At 33.6% G+C, this 19,416-nt stretch overlaps 1 protein-coding gene across 1 annotated transcript in view; it reads right to left on the minus strand.

Moving 5' to 3' along the window:
• Window positions 1-19,416, minus strand: part of tho2 (THO complex subunit 2-like protein) — a 779,097-nt gene that overhangs the window by 461,182 nt on the left and 298,499 nt on the right. Inside the window, exons 17-18 of the mRNA XM_090391861.1 lie at window positions 16,243-16,323; window positions 1,309-1,405 (exon numbers count right to left, since the gene is read on the minus strand). Coding sequence (XP_090247987.1) covers window positions 1,309-1,405; window positions 16,243-16,323 — 178 coding nt within the window. The remainder of the gene's footprint in view (window positions 1-1,308; window positions 1,406-16,242; window positions 16,324-19,416) is intronic.

The raw sequence follows: 19,416 nt of genomic DNA on the forward strand, positions 1-19,416 counted from the left end.
AGCATGAAAAAAAAAAACATAACACAATTTATGAATTACACTCGTGACATCTTTTTTTATCATAACTATACTATTGACATAAGTTTTGCCATTAGAACTATTTGAATGAAAACAAAATTGCAATGACTTCCCACTTGAACTGAGTTAGTTACTAAATGTCAAATTTCATCCAAGGAGATAGAATTATTATAATCTTTTCAAACAGTGTTTGCAAATTAAATGCCATAATCATAGTGGGGGGGAAGAAACATTCATCAATTGTTATTTTCAACTGTTGTTATTTCTGTCACTTTCACAAGAACTGTGATGTCTGTAATAAATGAAGAAATGAAATAATGCATACTTTATTCAAATTGCTTTACCAAATAGCAGCAACTTCATGAAACTCTGAGTTGTCACAATGTGGTATAAACTGTGCTGTAAAAATTTTTGTGCCACATTTTGTTGTATTCGTTTGTTGCCTTTACACCGTAGCAAATTCTAAAAAACCACTGATTTCTTTGATTACATGCCTTTGAAGATTGATTTTCTGTAGACTAATTAAGTCAGTAGCAAGGTCAACTTCTTTGGATACTTCAATATTACCAACTCAAACAGAATTCCCTTCTTTAACTCTAATGATCAGTCTGGAAAAAATGACCAAACAAACTAATTACTAACCAGAATCCTAATCCCCAAAACATTTCATTAACTTGCTCTCCTTCCTCTTCTGTAGCTCTTCATAACTCAGAAATCATGAAGAGCTAGCCTCTTCATCTGAGTCATGAAGATGTTAGCTCACCTCTTTAAAACATAGAGCATAAGTGAATCTACATTTACTTTTCTATAAAACATTTTTTTAACAAGATGATTTCTTATCCTCTAACACTACATCAGAACCAAATGGGCTGATCTCCATGATTTCTACTCCTGTTTTACCATCATTTTGACACATAAACGTTGCACCACTCAAAGCAATTGTTTTAAATGCAGGTATCCTAATTTCTAACTAATGAAAGCATTAGCAATCAAACAAACCAGAAGGGCAAATAGAACACCAGGAAATATCAACAAGAAAGAGTATAATTCCACCGTGTATAGCCAAATTAACTGCAATGATTTCTCAATACAGTAACTTTTTATTATAAAAAGTGTTACTGAGTTAAAAAAATTCTGTAAGTTTTAAATATAATTAATGGTCTTTATAAAAAGTGATATTACCAGACATAAATTTGACACATTGCCTGGAAAATAAAAATCACAGATGAAGAGAGGTTAATAAAACAGTATACACAATCAGAAGTACTTTTGAATAAGTAAAGAAATTACCTCTTTTCAGCCTTCAGCTGATTAGCCACATATTGTAGAAGGCCAGTAAGTTCAATTGGATACTTTTTGAATACACCACCACAAAAACTTGCAAGACCTGAATAATATAAAAGAGATTTTTTTTCTTGCCAATTTTAGTAATTTATTTCATCCATAATTTTGTGTCTTGAATTAAAAATTATAAGCCACTGTATTATATATGTCACGTGCATAAAAAATGTAATATAAAGTAACAAAAAAAAATGTAAATGTTTAGTTACTTCTTTGTGGTTCATGCACTGCTCTGACATCATGTACAAATAAAAGAGATATAGCAAAAAATGTGTTTTTTGCTATATGGATCTTATACTGCTTTTATTCTTGACAACTTTCATTGTCATGCACATTTCATAATTATCTTATAGAGTCACTCTATCAAAATGGATATCTTCACTTTAGTATGAATAAATATATAATGGGGAGCAATGGGAGCAATATATAATTTTTGTGAACTTACTTTCACCTGGAAAAGCAACCTTATTAACTTAAGTTGCTTTCTGAGGTAAAAATATGTTTAATTGTTATTGTATTATCTTGAACATTCATGCTCTCAGCCGCTGTGGAACAACCTCACTCCAAATCTCACCTATGTGAGCAGCAATTCTAAACTTTTTTTCATGCCCCCCCCCCCCCCCCAACCCCAAGAAAGAGTATAAACCTATAGTACATCAGTACTGAGGATTTGCCAAGGAATTTTTAATCACTGTTGTTATTTTTTAAGGTATACCTCATTTTTTTCCCCATAACATATTTTCTTTTTCTTTATAATGTGGTATCTGTGCAATATAACACACTATCTCAAATTGTGAGTGAATCTCATGTGTTTGTAATATCCAAACGACTACCCAACTGTTCCATGCATCACAAGAGGGAACACAAACAGTATTTATTTAGGATGGTTGTGGTGTCTGGATACTATTCTGTTAACCAAAACAGACATCAATAGACTGATTTTCTATGCCACTTTTTTCGACATTTAGTCAGTGATGACAGTATGTAGTATGATATATTAACACATTGCTACATTAATCTAATTAATGATTAGAGCACTGCACTATCTTAAAAATAAATAAAATATTAACACATTGCTACATTAATCTAATTAATGATTAGAGCACTGCACTATCTTAAAAATAAATAAATAAAACTAAATAGTTTCTATCTACTCTTTTTTATTCACTGGTATTAATTGATTGGTTCCATGGAGGTTGACAGCATGAATGTTCAAGATTATACAATAAGAATTACATTTATTATTAATTTATTATCAGAATAGTCTAAATTGCTTAATTTTTGAATTTTGCACTTTAAATACAATACAGAAAAAGAAGATCAAAAGGCATCTTCTTTTTCTGAGCTCAATGTTAAAATACATTAAGTGAACCCATTTTGAAATATGAATGAACTAGTGATTATCTATCTATCAATAGATACCTTTCTTAATTTATAGCATTTGATACACATATTGGTTAACTGCAGTGTATATATATATATATATATATATATATATATATATATATATATATATATATATATATATATATATGGAAATTTATTTAATGCATTTACATTTTCCAAAAGTAAATAAATAAAAAGGTTTAATCTTCTTAACCATGTCTTCATCTAGGGACAATGTAGGAACTCCCCACTCTCTTCAACAGAATACATGTGCGGAGAGCCCAATTTTTAAATCACACAATTACTGGCTAAATAATATTCATTCTAACATTAATTGATAAATAAGGATATGAACAGTGTCATTAAATAGTTTTCTTTCTTCCACGTGTAATTTAAAATATTATTTAAAACATAATACATTCATTACTTGAATTATATATACATTGCAGACAATCATACAAGGATTAGAAAATATCCAAATCTTGCAAAACTAAACGGCAAAAATAATTTTGACATTGCACTATTACACAGACAACATTAACTCACCCTAACTCTATTTCTAACACAATTCTCAGATCTAACTTAAAACTGGTATTTTTGACTATAAACAAAAATGCACCAATAAAGTGAGAACCAATGAATTGATTTTTTATATCTTTTCATGTATAATTCCAAAGCTTATGAGGTTAGAGAACTCCTGTTTTGTACTTCCAGAAACTGGAATATGTTGAAATTTTCTTATTTTCAAAGAAACATCATCATCAAATTGCTGACATGTACCCTGAAGGTGGTGTACAGGATATGATAGTACCACATGACAAACTCACATCATTACCAACTTCCTATCTACAATTTTCCTCCAAATCAGTCTGTTACTTGTCAAGACCCCAACATTATCAGATCTTATATTTCTATCACCTAAGGCACTTTGTACCATATCAATCCACCTATATCATGGTCTTCAACTGGGTCATTTTCCTGCCAACCTGGCAGAGAACACTTGTTTTGCTAATCTTTCCTCGCCCATTCTGTTTAAGTGACCATACTACTTCAGATTAGCTCTGCTAACACATTCCTGGATGCTGACAATGTCTATTTCTTTCCTAATATCATCGTTTTTAATATGATATTGCCATTGATGCCATCTGTTCAGGCCTCTAATCTTTCTCAGGGCTCTCATATCTGCGGACTCTAGTCTTTGGCCAAGTGTTTTACTTCTGACCCAGCTCTCAGATCCATAAGTTAAAACTGGTTTGAACACTGTCTTGTATACAGCTAATTTAGTGTTCCGACTAATTTCTCTCTTATTCCATATGAATTTTTTCAACTGACTTCCTACCATACCAGCTTTGTTGATTCTGTTGTCTATTTCCATATTTAATTTACCATCTTCACTAAAAATCATGCCTAAGTAGCTAAAATGTTTTACTTATACAACAGGTTCTCCATTCACAACATAGTTGACATTTTCAATGATTCTACCTATTTTCATTGTCTTTGTCTTTTTATTGCTGACCTTCAATACCATATTTATTACAACAGTTATTCAATTTAGTCAGGGAATCTTGCAAACTTGTAGCAGATTTATTTAGAAGTATAACATCGTCCGCATAAAGGAAAGAGCATACATTAACATCTCCAATTCTGATATCATGTTTAATACCACTTTCCTTCATAATGTGATCCATATAGATAATAAATAACAGAGGGGATAATGTACTTCCTTGTCTCAAATGAAATTTAACATTAAACCATCTTCCTGTACTTCCTTCAATTCTAACTGCTGACTTGTAACTCAAATAAAGATTAAGTATTGCTTGATATAATGTCACATTGACACCATATAACTGTAGGATATTGAATAGCTTCTCTCTTGGCACCTTGTCAAATACCTTTTCCAGATCGACAAAACTTAAATACAGATCTTTGTTATATTCCCATGTTTTCTCAACTATTTGTCATAAAGTGAAGATCTGATCCTGACAGCCTCTATTTGGCCTGATTCAGCATGTTCTTCACCAAGCTTTTCTTCCACAATTCTTCTCAACCGTTTCTCAAGTATACTGGCATAAATCTTGCCAGGAACACTCAGTAGGGAAATACCTCTGTAATTCTCAGTTTTATTTCTCTTTTTATATATGAGTACTATGAGAGCTCAACTCCAATCATCAGGAATTCGTCCCTCTGTCCAGGCCTTCTGAACTATGCAGTGCAGCCACTGTAAGACTTTTATACCACCATACTTCAGCATTTCTGGTCGAATATCATCTACTACTGCTGCCTTTCCACATTTCAAGCCTTTCATGGCTTTTTCTACTTCAAGAATGGATATGTATTCCTGTTGAGTGTTTTTTACCGCTGTGGTATCACTGCTTGTTTCATTTAGCAATTTTTCGAAGTAACTACTCCATACTTCAAAGTTATCTTTTTGTCCTGTTTTTATGTAACCTTTATCGTCTCTAACTCCTTTTACAGCACTCTTTCCTCCATTTCTAAGCTTCCTCAACAACCTCCAGAATATCTTGCCACCTTCTTGATATTTATTTTCTATGTTCTTGCCAAAGTCCTCCCATGACTTTTGTTTCAGGAGTTTTACACAGTGTTCAGCTTTCTTACATTTGTCTCTGTATTCTCTAAGAGCACAAGCTGACTTATTTGCTAGGAACTTTTAATATGCTTTCTTCTTTTCCTTTACTGCCTCTTTAACTTTCTGTGTTCACCATGGAGTTCTGATTTTTCTATCCATACAGACAACCTCACCACATGCCTCTCTGGCTGAATCAATCGGGGTTTACTTCAAGGCTTGCCACTGAATCTCCAAGGTTTGGTTCCTGTTCTCAAACTCTTTCATTCTTTCTTCAATAATCTTTGTGTATTTTAGTCTACAATTCACATCTGAGAGCTGCTCAACTTTTATTAGCTTTAAAACTTTCTTACATGTTATTCTTTTCAATATGAAATTTAGTTTTATCCTGCTCAAGACTAAATAGTGATCTCTCCCAATTTCAAATCCTCTGTACACTCTGGTGTCCTGCACCAGGGAGAAAACATCACTATCAACAATAACATAGTCAATGAGACTTTTCTTATTCCTAGCCTCTTCTCTCCATGTGAATTTGTGCACATTTTTATGTTGGAACATGGTGTTAGTAATAACCAGTCCATGTCCTGAGCAGAAATCCAACAGGTATTTGCCATTATTATTAGCTTTGCTCTTTTCTCCAAATTTTCCCAAAATATTTTTGTATATCTGACAATCATTTCCTACTCTGCTATTTAGATTCCCAACAAGAACCAACTTTTTCTTTTTCATTGTGTCAGTTGCTTTCTCTAAAGCATCAAAAAATTCCTCCACTTCTACCTTAGTAGAAACTTCTGTGGAACCATAGGCACAAATAAGTCTCATTGTGCAATTCTCCATTCTGATATTTGCCCACATCACTTTACTGCCTGCCATTCAAGAAGATTAGCCTTGTATTTTGTGTTGAATACTATGGCTACTTCTTCTTTTCCTTGATTGTTATTGCCTGAATATAACATTTTGTATTTAATGCTCAGAAAGATCTCACCAGTTTTTGCCTTTTTTGTTTCAGTCATCCCTATTATGTCAATCTGGTACTTATCTAATTCCTCAGCTAGCTCCATTTCTTTGCCATTCAGGCTTCTTATGTTGATAGTACCGATCTTTAACTCTGATGATATTGAGTTGAAGTGTGCTTTCAGATTTGTTCCAGTAGCTGACTCCTCGCTGTTCGCCCTGGCTAAAAAAATGGGGACTTTGTTTAACTGGGCGACGCCCCAGCTGGCATGAAATTTTGTCATGTTGTACCATCATTTTGTATATTGGTTTAAGCCAATAAGAATACAATTTGGTCGGCTAAATCCGAAATAGCCAGTCCATCCTCGTTCGTTCAGTATCCAAGTAGATACCCAACAGGGTGCACCACGAGAAGGTGAGGATTGGACATTAGGTCAGAAGCCCTGGTCGGTCCTCCACATTTCTTTAAAGGCTATATGGAGGTCTCCTCTCAGTTATACAGCTTTGACCCTTAAGCATCAAAGAAACATATTGTTTGGAAACTTGGTATAAAATAATTGATATTTATTGCCCTTCCTTTTAACAAGGTGTAAAGTAATGTCGAAGGGTTTTTAGATAATATATTAATCATTGCTTACATTTTTAGACATAATTCACAAAAAATGTATAAGAATAATCTATTGAATTTGTTATGTTTGTTTGCTCATATGGGACTCTTGCTGGACAGAATTTATTTCAGATTTGGTATTTTAAATCTCTTAAAAAATTCCAAATTCAGTGAAGTCACTTGAAGATGAATCATAAACAAGATAAAAATGTTGAAATAATACATTGCAATAGCTAGACCCCCAGACAGAATTTAATAAAATTTGAGATTTATAACATACACAAGATGTCCATGTGTTTGAATTTCAGTTTCAATCCAACAATTTGTAGTGATAGAATTAGACAAAGCAAAATTATATCTACAGGCATAAGCCTAAAATGGCTTTCCATTCAGTTGTGGTAATTAATCAGGTCACTGTTTCCAGAAAGCTGTTGGAAATGGGTTAAAAAATATTATTTTTTTATAGGCAACAAAACACAATGGAGAAGCATTTGGTTTAAATGAATAAAAAGTCAATGGGTCAAACCTAGTTAATCATTCAAAGTTGATGTCATTTGTTCAGGCTGCTAATTTGCCCCCCCCCCCCCCCCAAGATCTCATATCTGGTCTCTAACCTGATCAAGTGCTTCATTTCTAATCCAATCATGAGATCCCTAACTTAAAACTGGTTTGAACATTATATACTATAGTTAAAATTGATGCCACCTGTTCAGGCTGCTGATTTTTTTCAGAGCTCTTTTATATGTGATCTCAAATCTGACCATAAATATGAGAGCTCTGAATAAAATTAATAAAATTTGAGATTTATAATATACACAAGATATCCATGTGTTTGAATGTTAATTTATTTCCCAATTCTTAGATCCATGACTTGAACGTGGTTTGAATGTTGCCTTATATACTGCTAATTTAATGTTTTTGCAAATTTCACTCTTATTCCATGTAAATTTATCCAACCCACCATACCAGATTTGTATTTCTGTTTTCTATTTCATTATTTAATTTTCTTGTATAATGAGACCTGTGGAATATCATTAAGCATAGAATCAAGTGTACCACAGTACAAAATAAATTTATCATGCAGAGACATCATCAGTAGAAACAGTAAACAACCATAAGGAATTTGAATAAAGAAACAGTAGTAAAATCCATAGTATCAAGAGCACATAATATTTGTTCTTCCGAAGAAGCTATAAAAATAAAAACTGGAAACTATCCAAGAAACAGCCTTACAAAATGGCTATAATCCAAGAATAACTCAAATCTGAAATTTTTTTTCTTTAGGGAATTAAGATTCCCTAAAGAAAAAAAAAATTAACCATTCTCCTATACAGCAAGCTTGACAGGAATAAGCCTAGAGAACTCCTATACCATACATAAAAGGCATCTCAGAACATGTAACAAAAATTATGAAAAAATATAAACTCATTGCTACATATAAACCCATCAACCAAATTCATAACCTGCTGCCTTCTGCAAAAAGACAAACTCTCACCACTGATGCTGTCTGACATATACCAAGTACCATGTTCATGCAGACAAACAGGAAGATTTGTAAAGAAACATATATCTGAACATCAAGACCACATCCAGCTTCTCAAACCTCACAAATCTGGCCTGGCATAACATGGAATTGAAAACACTAGCCACAGGATCCAATGAGAAAAACACCAAGCTGCTGCATAGATCCACATATAAACATGAACGTTTATACAAAGAAATTGCTCTCATTCGAAATAACTGCCTCACTATTTCAAAAGTGCAGGAAATTGTTATCCTGAACTGTATTAAATAATGTGATCTCTTGTATTTTATCTTTAACTAATTTATTTTAATTTATTTTCAGCCCAATAGTTTTAACCCATGAACATGCGAATGTATACATAGAGGGATTCCAATTTAATGCATGTGCTCTACTGTTTCTTTATTCAAATTCCTTATTCTTGTTTGATATTTGTATTGATGATGTCCTTAAGATAAGTAAAATGGAATATCTACATAATGAATTTAATTTTTACTCTGGTACATGTGTGATTCTATACTCATTATTTAATTTGCCATGCTCACTAAAAACTGTGCCTTAATAGAATGCAATTTTTTTTGTTGGTGATTTTTATGCCAAATTTGTTTCAGATGTTATTCAATTTAATTAGCAGATCCTGCAGAACTTTCATTGGATGTGTTTAGGAGTACATCATATGCATGGAACAAAAAGCTAAATTCGACATCTCCATTTCTAATATCAGGTTTAATGCCACTTTCTTTCATAATGAGATCCATACAGATGATGAATAAGAATGGAGCATGTATATGGTAATCCCAAAGACTCATGGTTAATGATTTTGAAAAAGCTGTTATGACTTATTATAGAGAAATTAGTTGAGATTCAATCTATACTTTACAAAGATTAGTATTTTAACTCTGCAAAGGCTTTTAACAGGATACAGCATGGAAGGCTGTTCCATAAGATGGAGGGTATGGGATTGAATTATAAACTATTAGATTGGATAAAAGAATGTGGCTGACTCACCAATATCTAAATGTGGTGTACTGGGTGTGTGTGTGGGGGGGTCATCATCGTTTGTGGTTTTAATGGCATCAGGACAGCAAAGATCATATTACACCATATCAATGGTTACAGCAGTACACAAGGTAAGATCACAAACATCCATGCCCGCAGTGGGATTTGAACCTGCAACCTGTTAGTTGGAGAGAAGGTATACTAACTACTCGGCCAACCAGGCTGGCGGGGGGGTTCTGCAAAAATAAAGGTGAACAGTGGTGTACCACGTGATATGCAATATCATATTACATTGGTGGTATTATGATAGAAGGGACTATCAGAATAGGGATCTTAGAGTTTTGCTGAGAATAAGTGTAGTATGTATAAATACTGAGAATAAATGAAATCCTGAAATGAATAATGAGATATAAGAATGAGCAAGTCATTTTGCCTCTTTAAAAGACATTGATACTACTTCATTTGAACTACTATGTACACATCTGGTCTCCAGGTTTCCAAAGTGATACAGTGGACAGAGTAAAAAGGAGAATGTTAAAATTTGATATCTCACTATGGAATCCATATTAGGATTCCATAGTGAGATATCACTATGGAATCCTAATATGAGATATCACTATAGACAGATAGACAGAATCAGCAGACACTAGCAAACAAGAGAAAAAGGGGGTGACATGATAGAGACCTACACAGCTTGATGGATGGTAGGAGGGTGGTAAGAGGACAAGAGAGTGCATCCATGGAAGATGAGAATGAAGGTAGTCACAAAAGGGAAAGAGCTACAGTTTCTCTCTCATACAGCAGTGTGTGATTGAAATATATTATATATATATATATAATTTGTTGTTTTGTCTGATTATATCATTCACTATATATATAATTGTCATTTCTTTAGATCATCAGAAAACTCTACTCTAAAGACCAAACGTGAAACTTTATCAAGCAGCTTCATGCCTCAGGAGATGCCAAGTGAGTGACATCTCCAATCACCCTGGCATCTGCATAAAGAAATGAGCTTACTCGAATAATTTTGAAATCAGGTTTATTTAATATAGCTTTCACCCACATAATGTAATTATTATAGGCGATAAACAGTAAAGAGTAAAAAACAGTAAAGTAAGACATGTAGCTTGATTTTATAAAAACAAACTGCTGGCTTACAAATATACATTGTATATTTCAAGATTTCAAAGTCTTTCTCTTAGCATTTAGTCATGTGAATGCTCCACATCTACAAAACTATTTTATACTTTTGTAGATATTATATTACAGTGATTTCTCAAGTACACTATCTGATCAAAATTATCTGGACACCTGCTCATCCCAACTCTCTCTTGAATATGAAATACATTAATATGGCACTGTTCATCTTTGCTACAATAACAAGATTCAATCTCCTTGGAAGGATTTCCACTAGATTTTGGTTATATTGCTACAGTAATTTTCCAGAAAAGCATTAATGATGTTGGTCACTGATATTGGATGATTTGAAATGGCTTGCAATCAGCATTCCAATTCATCTCATAGCCTCTTCAACTGAGTTGAGATTGGGGCTGGAGAAGGCCAGTCAAGTTCTTCTTCAACACATATCTCATCAAACCATTCCTGCACAGACCTTGCTTTGTAGAAGAGACACTGCCATGTTTGATACAGTAAAGCTTCTTCATCAAATTCTTGGCATAGAGTCTGAAGCACAGAATTGTCTAGAATAACATCGTATGCCATAACATTAAGATTCCCTATCACTGGAACTCAGATCATAATGTCCCCTCCACCAGACTTCACAGTTAGCATAACACATTCTAGAAGGTAACATTATCCTGGCATTTAGCCAAACCCAGACTCATCCAAAACTGCCAATGGTGAATATTGGTTAATCACTGTAGGGAACATGTTTCCACTGCTCAAGAATTGCCCTAGCTGATTCTGGAGTTTGTTCTGCATGTGGCTGAGCAGCCATGAAAGCACATGCTCTTTGACTCCTAAATTATAGCTGTGGTGGTGGCATTGCTTGCAGAGACATAGAAATTGGTAGCAGCAAGTGTTTCAACTCAGGGCAGGTGATATTTGTGCAGCTTCAGCACTTGGCAGTTCTGCTTTGTGCTTTTATATGGCATACCAAGTCACAATTGTGCAGCTGCTGCTCCTAGCTGTTTCCACTTCCCAATAACATCATTTACAGTTGACTAGAATAGCTGTAGCATGACAGAATTTCCTGAAGTGAGTTGCAGCAGAGTTGCCATCATATAATACTGCCATGTGGAAAGTCATTGAGCTATTCAGCATGGCCCACTACTGTTAACATTTGTTTATGAAGATTGCAAGACTGTGCGCTTAATTTTATACATGAATGAGCTATGGTCATTATGTATATAGCCATATCCACTACTGTGAGGAGCTGTCTGGATATTTTTATCAGACAGCGTATATGTCTTAAGATGAAAACCTGATCTTGACAACTTCTATTGGCAGATATAAGGATCAGAGGAGAAAAGAAGTAGAGAAATTCTTCTGGATTCCTCATTCAGTTTTATATACTTTTTTTTAAGAAACAGGTATATGATAACTCTCATTCAATCACCTGGTATCCAATCTTCTGACTGGACTTCTGAATATGCATTCTACTTAAGTGCTGTAAAAATTTTACTTTCACATGAGCATTTACAATTTCCGATGGGTTTTTCTACTTCAATCATTGATCCACTAGGTTCTCACTATAACAAATAACTAAAAAGTTTGGTTCTTGTTCTTAAAACAAGAACCAAACCATAATCTTTCTTTTCTTTTTTTTCTTGAATAATATTTGTATACTTGAAACCACAGTTCACCTCAGAATGCCACTTGACTGGTTATTTTTAAAACTTTTCTATATGTTACTCAATATTCATTTTTATCCTGCTTAATTTCCACAGGACACTTTTGTGTTGTAAATCTGCACGAAGCTATCACGAGTCATAACAACAAGGTAAAGAGACCTTATTTCTAGTGTCTTTTCTCAATTTGACTTCTGAACATCATTAAGTTGGAACACAGCATTAGCAATAACAGTTAATGTTCTGAACAAAAATCCAGCCTGCTCTTTACCATTATCTTTTCAAATTTTCCCAAAACATTTCAATGTCAGGTATTCATTTACTACTCTGCTGTTAAAATTTTCAACAAGGACAAATTCTGCTTTTTTCCTTTATGTTAAGATGCCTTCCATAGTGGCTCAAAAAATTCCTCCACTTTTTTTATTAATGAAATCTGTATGCACAAATTAGTTTCATTATCCAAATTCCTCATTCTGCTCACATCACTCCACTTGAAACTACTGACATTTCAACATTATTACCTGAGCATATTATTGAATACTATAGTTACTCCTCCTCTTTTTTCCCTTCTGTGGAAAATAATTGTCCAATTACCCATTTTGATGTCTAACACCATCACTCCTCCTCCTTCCTTTCCTTGGGAAAAGTATATAAAAAAAAAAAAATTACTGTCCAATTCTCCATTTTGGTGTTTGCTGAACTGAGTCTAATGTTTGTCTGACAGTGTTCAGTTTTATTCTTTTTATTGAGATACTTTTTTTTATTATTATTCTGCTTGACACTAAGTAATGATGACATAATATTTCAAATCTGCTGTACACTCTTGTATCTTAGACAAATCCAAAGATGTGAATCTTTGTAGTCATCAACAATAACACAATTGTGATGGATTTGTTCTTGGGTATGTTTTCTCCATGTGCATTTATGATGAGTTGTCGTACTACTAATGACTAGTCCATATAATGAACAGAATACTAACAGGCACTTATGATTTCCTCCAGTTTCAGAAACATTTCAACATGTCTCAGAAGGATTTACTACTCTTGTTTATGTATCAATTTTGTGAGACCCACTCACAAAAGTCTGACTATGGTATATTAGCATTATTACTGTAAGTGGGCATAAGATTAGAAAATCTGGAAACTAATCTAGAGTCCAAACATAACTTTGTCAAGACTACTCTCTCACACACAATGCAATGAAATTCATCTCCCACCTAGAGACAGTTTAATTTTCATTTTAAAATTCACCTGCATTGTCTTGAAATATTCACTCAATTCAAGACATTTAACTCTATATTTTGTGTTAAATATCATATAGTGACTCTCTCTCTTTCCCCTGTTCTCTGATGGTTGAAAAAATATCTGATAATTATTAAAACAATCTCACCTGTAAATACCAATTTCATCGATACAGAATTTCGGTACTTCCTCTGCCAGCTCCACTTCTTTGCCATTGATGACTCTGTTGAGATCATTCGAGTGGCTGAATTTTCCCTGTTTGCCCTCATTTCTTCATGAAAACAGAGCGGGTCTTGTGTATGTGGTTTGACACCCCCCAGCTGGTATGATATTTACTCTCACAAACATGTAATTTCAGCCAATACAGAATATAATATCCCAGCTGAGAACCAAAATGATCATCCTTGTTAGTTCAACATCCTGGTATGCTCAAGATACTCACAAACAAATAAAATTATATTTTTTAAAAAAAGCCAAAAAAAAAAAAGTGTCCAAACATTTCCTGAAGTATAAATGGTTTAATCCTTTATCCAAGTGTAAGCAAACAAAGTTTGGTTCTAAAATATTTTCAGGACTGAGTAATTCATATATAGAAGCTAATGACTTCACATCACATGCCTTAGTATCCCATGATGCAAAGCACATATCCTTATGGACATGGAGAATGCTATGCATTATGGGAAGGGTTACTACCCAGACTGGTTTCGACCTTTACTGAGGTCTCATCAATGGGAGCCAGATCCAGATGTGATACCAAGGTTAAAGTAATGCAGAAGTCATATTTTCGTATACGAGTAGCCAAAAGGTGTCACACTTTATTATTAAAATACTCTGGATTAGAGATAGTTGTTGGAATTTTTCCACTAATCCAGAGTATTAGTGGAAAAATCCTTTTAATAATGAGGTGTAACACCTTTTGGCTACTCGTATATGAAAATATGACTTCTGCATTACTTTAACCTTGGTATCACCTCTGGGTCTGGCTCTCACTGATGAGACCTCAATAAAGGTCACATCAGAAGGATCACTACCAGTCTGGGTAGTGACCCTTCCCATAATGCATAGTATTATAGATGTCCATAAGGATATGTGCTTTACATTATGGGATACTAACGCAAGTGATGTGAAGTCAAAGCTTCTATATACGAGTTGCCCAGTCCTGAAAATACTTCAGGTGCAAATTTTGTTTGCTTACACTTGGACAAAAGAATTAAACCAAGAATATAATTTATAGTATAACCAAGTGGAAAAACTTCCAACAAATTTCTTGAAGTGTAATGCATGGTTTGATATCTTCTTCTTCATGTAGCTTCCTGAGTGAGAGGGTGCAGCAGCATGTCCTTCCAGTTCTCTCTGTTGGAGGCTTTCCTTATTGTTTCTGCATAGCCATGTGAACCTGTCCATGATCTTATATCTTCAAGCCATGTCCATCGTTTCGTGCCTCTTGATCCTTTTCCCATAATTTTTCTTTCTAAAACTGTTAGTATTCTCTGTCCTACTGAACCTCTCAGTACATGTTCTGCCAATCTCCTTTCTCAGGATCATTTCCTGTAATAAAGATTTCTGTGTTCTCATTCTCTGTAGGACATCTGTATCTGTCACATGTTTTGTCCATGAGATTTTCAGAGCTCTCCTACAGCACCACATTTCAAAGGCCATGATCTGGTGTCTTACTCTCTTCTTGAATATCCAGGTCTCACTTCCACATGTGAAAACTGGCAACATTAATGTTCTTATCATTCTTTTCTTTGTCTCGATACCCACAGAACTTCTGAGCAGATCTTTATTTTTCCAGAAGGAATCTTTAGCTATGGCTGTTCTTATATTTATTTCTTTATCTTGCTTTCCATCTAAATATTTATTTGTTTAAGTTAAGGGATATTATATCCCATATTGTTTCTTAGCCGAATAAGAAACTCAAAGAGTTTCATGCCGAATATAGAAACTATATAAAGTTCGCCGATTCCAAGCGTGAGCAAATACCTGGATAGTGCAGCAACTGACCCTTCAAGGTAGTGCAAGCTGAGGCAACTCATGTAAAAGGTGGAGCAAGCTCCGATCACTATTCTTGATATTTACCCATAATGTGAACTTAAACTCCTAGGAGCTGTATTATTGTTCAACATTATGAGAGAAGGTCACTACCCAGACCGGTTTTGACCTTTTTTGAGGTCGCATCAGTGAGTAGGTAGACCATGTTAATACCAAGCTCGTAGCGAACAGAACTTACATCCCTTTAATGAGAATTGCCAAGAGGTGTCCTATTAAAGTATTAATTATAATGAAGAGCCAAAGGCTTCAATTGGGCGACATGAACTTATTTAAGTTAAGGGATATATGAGATATGAAGCAAGTGCACCATTTTTGATATGCGTTTATGTATTTTTTCCTTACATTTTTCTTTCTTAATGTTGTATTTATGTATTTGTATGTGCTAATAAATAATTTACAAATGTTTATGTAAGTTTATACATTTTTCACCGTTTTAAGTTATATAGAAACTTAATTTATGAAAATATTATAACAGAAATCAAACAAATCAAGAATTAACAAAAGTCCTCGACTCACGTCACAATTGACTTACAGCAGAGAGGTTGGAACGTAACCCCGTCGTAAGTCGAGGACTACCTGTGTGTGTGTGTGTGTGTGTGTGTGTGTGTGTGTGTGTGTGTGTGTGTATATATAAGAAAACCATAGTGCTTAAGTGACATATAAGCAATTCTTATACTCAGTTCTTTAAACTTAAATATACTTCCCTCTCCTTTTTAAATACTCACTTTGCAGCCATATCGAAATGCTTGTGCCATCATGCTTCATACGATCCTTTTCTGGATTTGCCAATGCCTCTGTAACGCAGTCTTTACAACATTCGTTAAAGAAGTGATGTGATAACAAATTATGCATTCAGAAGCATAGTACATTTAATATTTTGACTTATAGAGTACACTACGATTAGAATAATACATATTTCAATGTTAGCCATCGAACTTTTAAGCCAGAATTCAAATTTTCTTCAAACTGTTAATTCAACTACCATTTAAATTGCTTCATGTTCCTTTTTAAATACAAAGTACTAAGTAATCCTTTACTCAGCTTACAATAAAGGGGTAAACTGTTCTTCATTGTTTATTATCTCTCCTCTAACAAGCAACTTTCTGTAGTTAGTGAACAGAACTTTTGCAGTTTACCTAACCTTATACTGAAGTTTTAAAAAGATAGCATATACTTCTGAAAACTATCTTGGAGGATGAAACGTTGAATATATTCATTTATTTTTAATATACAATGTTCTCCAAAAAGGTGGTTCAGATTCCTGAATAAAAATGACAATTAAGGATGATATTGAAATAATAATTGTATCATCCATGTACTTATCACTGTTTAGCAACAAAATTTATCCTATGATTAGTAAACTATTAGTTCATCTTTTAGTTCACATCAATGTATGTTTTATTATCAACTACATCACTACATATTAGTCAGAATTCAATTCAACTGTACACCTCCTTTTTTGATTCTGAAGTTTAACTGTTACCTTTATATTAAAGATGCATAAGATATGAAACTAAATTAAACAACAACCTTTCTATCTAATCTTACGTTGTTAGCAAATCTATTTCCCAAAATATTTACGTATATAATGGAGCTCAGTTCAGTATAGACAATGCCCTCTGCTTGGAAGGACCTGAGTTTTAATCCCATTTAGGACATGAAGAACTTCTATCACAATTTCTCAACTGAAGGTAAATTATGCATCATTGTGTATCCTTATGAAATAAATATATAAATAATAGAAAGAAAGAAATATAGAAAGAAATTTATGTAGGGTTTTCTTCTCAGTTTATCTAGGGTTTTTCCTCCTGCAAGCAGACAAACCGGGCCCATGAACACATGCAGCTACAGCCATAGAATTGGCTGTAGCTGCATGTGTTCAATAGACTTGGGATGGGTACGACTTAGAAGGGCTTAAGATAGTTCTGTAACAGGCCAGGAAGCCTAATACGTGTAAGAAAGAATTTCTTTCTTAATTTGAAAACTAATTTCATATCATACAATTACAAATTAGTTTTCAAATTAAGAATATTAAGTAATACAAGACACTGATTGAAAGAAGACAAGAAGGTAACTCATTGATTCAGCTAGGGAAGTATGTGGTGAAGTTGTCTGCAAGGATAGAAAAATAAGAACACCATGGTGGACACAAGAAATTAAAGAAGCAGTCCTGAAAAAGAAGAAAGCCTACCAAAAATTCCTAGCAAATAAGCTAGCAGATGCCCTAAAAGAATACAAAGAAAAATGTAAGACAGCTAAGTTATGTGTAAAAGTAGCTAAACAAAAAGCATGGGAAGACTGGTAAGAGTATGGAAAATGAATATCAGGAAGGTGGCAAAATGTTCTAGAGGTTATTGAAGAAGCTCAGAAATGGAGGAAAGAGTATTGTAAAAGGAATGAAAAATGATAAAGGTGACATGAAAACTGAAGATAAGAATATCCTAGATGTCTGGAGTAATTACTTCGAATTACTAAAATGTATCTGGGGATTAATCTCTCTTGTAAATAAATATATAGTTAAAGTAAATATTTTTAAATATCTCTCATTTAAGCTTCACACATTTGCGTAACAACATATTGATACTGAAGTCAATGCACTATTCCAGAATATGAATCTGGAATAATCTAACCAACAAAAGGTTAAAATTCAATATATTGTTATTTTACTCCAGGACTGTCTTTAATTATCAGATAGACACAGCAGAGTAATAACATATGTGGAACAAAGAAAAAGCTCAAATACTTATTAAAGTATAACAATCTCACACATTATCATCATCATCAATTTCCTGATATGTTCCTCAAGGGGTGGTGTTCAGGTTACTATGACAGCACTTCACATGATTAACTTTACATTATTATTAATCTCCTAGCAACAAATTTCCTCCATATTAATCTATTACTTGTAAGCACTCCAATTGTCATATCTAACATTTCATACTTCTAAAGAAGTTCTGATCGAATCAATCCACCTAGACCTTGGTCTTCCAAGTTGGTAATGAAGGAAATATAGGAAAGCGAGCTTGATGTAAAATTAGGGGTAAGACAAGGATGCACATTATTGCCACTCTTATTCGTGATCTATATCAGTGATGGCGAAACTTTTTATCCAGGTGTGTCTAACATCTTTTTTTTTTTTTTAAAATATTGATGTTGTTGATGTGCCACTTGCATACATGCATTATAAATTTAACTACATAGTCATAGATGGTGACTTATACATATCATATTAGGCTATTTATTTAACAGGACATTGATATAAAATCTATGAAATCATATTATACAATTAATTTAATAAAATGAAATTACAAACTTACATTACATTTAATGACTTTTCTGTTGCTGAGTACTGGTAAAAATTGCTTTACAGAAGGGCTATAGTGTGTACATTTTAATGCTACACAGGCAGCGCTCAAATCATTGCTCAATTATTTCTCCCTTTTGATTTAATATTATTTAAGTCAGAAAATAGAGTTTCACAAGAGTATGTAAAAGAGAAAATTGATAGAAGAGCTTTAGCAAAGATTTTAAGAGCATGAAGGTTTTCGGGAAGGCTATTCCACACGCTTAGAATTTCACAGTGAATTTTTATACGCGGTATCATGCAGACATTCCCGTTCAAGTTCTTCTAATTCATTTCTAAGAGCAATAAACTTTCTTTTCCAGATAGGTAGGATTACATTGGAAGTTGGCTAGTTGCATTTCTAAATCTTTTAAATCAAACCACTCAAAGCCATCTAATTTAAGATCCATGAATTCTGTTTCATCAGGATACTTTATGAATTGGATTGTTTGTTCCAACATTCGAAATTGCTCAAATCTAGAAGAAAACTGCTCAGTTACTGACTTTAGAACTTCAATAGATTGGTTGATATGTTGTTCACGATTTTTGGTTTCGT

Source organism: Typopeltis vanoorti, chromosome 4, assembly GCF_054136105.1.
Source record: "Typopeltis vanoorti isolate ZY-2024b chromosome 4, IOZ_Tvanoo_1.0, whole genome shotgun sequence".
In the NCBI taxonomy this organism is placed as follows: domain Eukaryota; kingdom Metazoa; phylum Arthropoda; class Arachnida; order Uropygi; family Thelyphonidae; genus Typopeltis; species Typopeltis vanoorti.